General features: G+C 38.1%; 1 protein-coding gene across 1 annotated transcript; it reads left to right on the top strand.

The window, feature by feature from the left end:
• The first annotated feature begins 3,181 nt into the window (after positions 1 to 3,181).
• On the top strand, positions 3,182 to 5,385 carry LOC133727346 (peroxidase 10-like). Its single transcript, XM_062154938.1, has 4 exons — positions 3,182 to 3,448; positions 3,824 to 4,015; positions 4,103 to 4,268; positions 4,523 to 5,385. The coding sequence occupies exons 1-4, from the start codon at positions 3,230 to 3,232 to the stop codon at positions 4,930 to 4,932; spliced, it is 987 nt and encodes a 328-aa protein (XP_062010922.1). The 5' UTR covers positions 3,182 to 3,229; the 3' UTR covers positions 4,933 to 5,385.
• The last annotated feature ends 408 nt before the right edge of the window (positions 5,386 to 5,793 follow it).

Raw genomic sequence — 5,793 nt, forward strand, 5'->3', positions numbered from 1 at the left:
TCTTTCCTATGTCCTTCGAGTTTATGGTGCCAAAAAAGTCCTGGTCTGACTTTAGTTATCTCCTTTGTTTTGAAGTTGCTTCTGAAGAAGGTGATCCCGTTGTGTTAGGAGCATATAATGACGTGGCATTGTGCTGCGCAAACCGGCATTACCTTTTTATACAATGTTTCACGAAGCTCGAGCTTTTGTGTTATTTATATCATTGAATGCAACATATGTAATGTTTGTATGCAAGAATTTTCTGATTGTATAGACCCGAAACAACTCTTTAATTATGTGAATGCGGTTTAGGACGAAAGCTTTGGAAAAACATTGTTATCAACCGTCATATGTTATCAACTTATCATCATTCACATGATACAAATCAATAATGATTGAACCTTTTTTATTTTTTTTAAGGAAGCGGTATAAGAGCTAACTCAGCGCCCTTATCCGAATTTATTAAAACAAGATACATAGCAAGGGGGGCTAAACCAAACCTTGCCAAGAGAAAATACAAAATTGCAAAGTACAGAAGATAACTAAGATCCTTTGAGAAGCGGGGGACTAGGCCAAGACCGCTTCCAAAACAAACATAGTACTAAAAGACAAGAAAAAGAGGCACTCCTTATCTTTCATGCTTTTTCCACCCATAAAAGTAAGGCAACCCTTCCATTATGAAAAACGATAATTTGGAAAATCCAAATAATCAGCTTGTAGAAACTTGTGGAGCTCATTAGAAGGATTATCATACCAAGTAAACATTGCGTTTGAGATTCCCAGATTTGCCATCTTGTCAGCTACATCATTACCTTTTCTAAAAATATGACTACATCGAAAATTCATTTGATGTACTTTAGATAGACAATTGCGCCAACGAACTCTTAAATTCTATGGAGGAGAAAATGATCTAGAAGAGAAGCAAGCTACCACACTAATAGAATCACTTTCCAACCATAAATAGAACCCACCCTCTAGCATAGGCAATTTCGATAGCCAAGATAACAGCATAAAGTTCATAATAGAAGGAAGAATTCTAGCCAAGTGACTGACAAAAACTCCCTAAAAAACCACCTGAGGCATCTCGAAACACACCCTCGCAAGCTGCCGAGCCTGGATTGCCTTTTCCCAAACCATCAGTGTTTACTTTGACCCAAGGAAAAATTGGCCATTTTCAAAAAACATGGTGAACTTTGGGAGCCTTACCACGTTTAGGAACAATTCCAAGAGAAGACAATAATTGGGCATCCAAAACACCCTTACAGTGACCAGGAGCAAACAGACTAATTTGACGAATCCATGCCAAAATTGAACAACACATAGTAGAAAAGATAGGGAGACGATTATCAAACCTGAGCCTATTCCGAGCCTTCCATATTGCCATAAAAGTAAACATGCCAGCTGCTAGCCACAAATTAAAGAGCTGAGAAGAGAAAGGCTCTTGACAATAGCTCACCCAAAAGTTCAACAAAGAGTCAACAGAAGAAAAAGAAGTACCAAATTGAGTAGCCAACCATCTCCAAACCCGTTGGGCAAAAGGGCAGTGTAAAAACAGATGTAATGATGATTCCGCAGAAGAATAGCATAACTGACAAATAGACACAATAGGAATCCCACCTATTTTCACTCGATCATCAGTAGGTAACCGATCAAATAGGATTCTCCAAACCAAGAAAGAGTAACGAGGGGGGATGAAAGACCGCCATAAATTAGAAGCCCAAACCTTCACACTTAGATGATGCCTCAAAAATTCATAACCGGCTGAGAAAGATAGCTCACCAGAGGAAGAAGGCTCCCAAATAAGCATATCTGACTCATCAGTAAGAGGGAGAACAATATCTGAAATCTGGCTAGCCAATCCCGGAAAAGTATGACAAAAGAAAGGAGGAAGTTGCCAGGAATGATGTGAAATAAAATCTGTCACCTGAAGATTGCTAAAATGGGACCAATTTGAGATACCCAAGGTTTCCAATATAGGAGCTTGAAGCCATTTATCCTTCTAAAATGACACAGATTTACCATTCCCAATCAACCATCGACAATTTTGAACAAAATGAGAAGCAATTGATCGAAAGCCTGGCCAAATGATTGAACTTTGCTATTGACTATTGTTGATGATTTAGCTTGTTAATTTGGTGCATGAAACAAACTTTTTCTAAAGGTTTTCTCTCTGTATCTTTTAGCATTTCTCGTTCTTCATTACATTTTTTTTTTTTTACTTTGTCAAGGGAAACCCAAAGGCTTCCTAGGCCCAAGATAAACCCCTTCGGCGCATGTGAAATGCTCCAACTGTGCATTGCAGCACAGTGTCTGACCACTTTGACAGCTTCGGGGTTCGAACATAGGTTGGGGAGCACACACCCAACTAGGCAGAAATCACTAGGCCACTTGCAGTGGTTCTCGTTCTTCATTACATAGTTGCTCTTCAAAGTCTGTTACTTTTTTTTTTGTGGCCAAACAAACTATATTGTTAATAGAAAAAAGAACAATAAAGACCGGACAAAGGAGCCTAAAATTACATACCGCAAAGGAAAAGCAAACAATTAAGTCCAAACTACATACACAAACAAAAGAAAAACTCTACAGGCTAGGCATAAACCAGACGAATCCATAACCACCCAAACTCATTATCTGCAAGAAAGATAACGCTGAAACAGCGTCAGCACCGCCACAAAAGGAGCAAAAGCATCACGATCCGGCTCATTCCCTCTTTGCTCGCTTGAGGGAGTTCATGATCTTGTACGACCTAATTTGATATTTACATTTTAGCAGCCCACATTGTAGTGCATACGTATACTTATTCCACCACTCGACATAACAAATACCATTTACACATAAATGGCACTTTTGGCAACTTAAAACTTATCTCCAAGCTAGAGCTAACCAGTTAGAAATTACCGAGGCCCAGAGGACAATGACAACATGCCTTTCAATTAATATTTTCTCTGGCATGAACACATTTAAGTCAACTTAGAGTAACCAAGTGTGTTCTTTCTCTAAACAAAAATACATCATCATACCACTTTGTGCAATTGTACCAAATTCAACTATATAAGACAAATATCTAGTGCCTCTCCCACTTTAGCCCTAGAGAACGTATATAATTTATCTGCATGTGCTTAATTTCGTGCACTTCTCTTTGAGTCTTTAACCATCTCGATCACTCTGACTATAAATATACTTCTTCTACTTGGTACTTACCACTACTTGTCACACACTATTAGCTAAGCTAGTGATAATATAGTTAGAAATGGAGCACACCTATAAACTTCTTACCTATGTTACCTTGTTTTGCTTCTTGTTCATAAGCCCTCCTCTTGTCTCCTCTCAGCTTAATTATAGGTTCTATGATTCCTCTTGTCCCAACTTGAGCAAGATTGTTCAACAAGGCGTTTGGTCAGCTATTGCAAACGATTCTAGGATTGCAGCCTCACTCTTGCGGCTTCACTTCCATGATTGCTTTGTTAATGTAATATTGATCTCCCTTTTTATCGCTCTATTAGAATAGATTGAATCAAATATCTCACATGAAATTCTAAATCTTTAGCGTACAACATGTTAGGCCTCCTGAACAATTTTTATTGGTATCAAGGTTGATGAACTGACTTTAGGACTCCTATTAAATGAAATATATATGATATTAGAGGAGACTATTCATTTGTTGAGTCTGTTATAGTTTATGTCGAGATTTTTTTAGTTAAATAATAAATAAATAACATTTTTTTTCTTTCATAAAAATAAATAACATTTGTTTTCTAATATTTAACAATATTTTTATATATACATGCCAAATCCAGTACATGCATTGTTTCTTGATTAATTTGTTCCATTTTGTGTAAAGCAGGGATGTGATGCATCTGTGTTACTTGATGATACTAGCACTCTTAAGGGGGAGAAAAATGCATTTCCCAACAAAGATTCAGCGAGAGGCTTTGAGGTGATTGACAAAATCAAGTCAAATTTGGAGGAAGCTTGCCCATCCACTGTTTCTTGTACTGATATACTCACCCTTGCAGCAACTTCAGCTGTTTACTTTGTAAGAACTTTACCATGCATTTTTTCATGAGAAAGTGAGTCGTGAGAGTTTTTTCGTTACACATTTTTTACGAGTTTTCTTCATCAGAGTGGAGGGCCATTTTGGCCTGTAGCCCTGGGTCGCCGAGACGGCACTACCGCAAGTGAAGATGCAGCTAATGATGATCTGCCATCACCATTTGAGCCCTTGGAAAACATCACTGCAAAGTTCACAGCCAAAGGCCTTAACATAAAGGATGTTGTTGTCCTCTCAGGTTTGGTTCCTGTTACCAAACGCATTCGTTATCGATACAATGGTACTTTTTAGTATAGTAGCTATATTCGTAGATGAACCCTCTCTGTACGTACAATGGTACTTTAAGTTCAAATTACTTGTTTTTCTTCTTCTTTCTTTTTTCTTTTTAATTTTAAGCAAACTACTCTCAACTGAGTCTCAAGTCTCGGCTACACTTGTTATCGATGCAGTGGTTACTCGAACAAAGTATATTAACCTAAACCCTATTTGCAGGTGCACACACTATTGGCTTTGCTCAATGCTTCACATTCAAGCCAAGACTATTCAACTTTGATGACTCTGGCAAACCAGACCCAACATTAGAGACATCATTTCTTACAAATCTACAAAGCGTGTGCCCAAATCAAGCTGACTCTGACACCAAACTGGCTCCACTGGATCCTGTCACTTCAACCAAGTTTGATAATGTTTACTTCAAAAGACTGGTGAACAATTCTGGGCTTCTCCAGTCGGACCAGGTCCTTATGGGGGACAATAGGACTGCTTCAATGGTTATCGGCTATAGCAGATTTCCTTATCTGTTTAACAAGGACTTTGGAGAATCCATGGTGAAGATGGCAAATATAGGTGTGCTCACTGGACAAAGTGGTCAAATCAGGAAGAATTGTAGGGTTGTGAACTAGAGAAAAGAACTTTGTTTAGCTAACTATGGGGTGGATCATGAGGGGCATTATTGGTGGGACTCTTGCCCTCCTTGTGCTTCGGCTGCCTTTGTTCACAATCTGCAAGGTTTACCGAATTTCCGTATTAACTAATTCTGTGGTGCTTGATAGACTTCATGAAAATGTGGGCTTGGGTTATGGTGGTTTCTGCTGCATGGTTGCTGATGAACTATAGGTGTGTTCCATATATGTGGTTGCTGCGTGGTCACATAAATATGCATGGTTACTGCATGTCCTTCTATCCATCAGTTTGTAACTATTGCTTAGTGCTCACTTTGAGTACTTTACTTCATTTTGTTCTCAGAGAGGTTTTGGTTCATGTCCCCCTCTCTCTTCTTGTATTTTCTTTTCTTTTATTAATAACATAAAATAGAGGGATAGGCGGTGGGTTCCCGGTTGTGATGACCCCCTTTCTTTCGAGATTGTGGGTGGGTGTCAGTCACCCCAAACCGGCTATCGCAGAGGAACTAATATCGCCTAATCATCTATTTAATTTACAAAAAAAAAAAAAAAAACTCTGATGGCTGTAAGTGGTGTTGTAAAATGATGATGTTGAAAGTAACGAGTATCCAATAAGCATGCTACTTCTTTATACAAAAGTCTCACATCTATATGTACAAATTGGACTATTGGAGTTCGTTTCAAACAAGGTTTCAAATTTCTTTGAAACTACCAAAATTTCAGTAATTTTGAAGTACCGAAATGAAATTCATAAGCTATATCATTTCCGTTAGGAGTTTCATGAAATTTTCCGTATTTCCGCGAAATTCTTAATTTCCGAAATATCTACACACAAAATATATTTAAAAATTCACACCAAAA

This window comes from Rosa rugosa, chromosome 1 (genome assembly GCF_958449725.1).
Source record: "Rosa rugosa chromosome 1, drRosRugo1.1, whole genome shotgun sequence".
NCBI classification, from domain to species: Eukaryota; Viridiplantae; Streptophyta; class Magnoliopsida; order Rosales; family Rosaceae; genus Rosa; species Rosa rugosa.

Bases quoted from the DNA above. Each gene is read 5' to 3' on its own strand.
- LOC133727346 (XM_062154938.1), top strand. From the start codon at position 3,230: ATGGAGCACACCTATAAACTTCTTACCTATGTTACCTTGTTTTGCTTC. The intron at 3,449-3,823 runs GTAATATTGATC...TGTGTAAAGCAG, and splicing joins TCCATGATTGCTTTGTTAAT to GGATGTGATGCATCTGTGTT. The intron at 4,016-4,102 runs GTAAGAACTTTA...TTTCTTCATCAG, and splicing joins CAACTTCAGCTGTTTACTTT to AGTGGAGGGCCATTTTGGCC.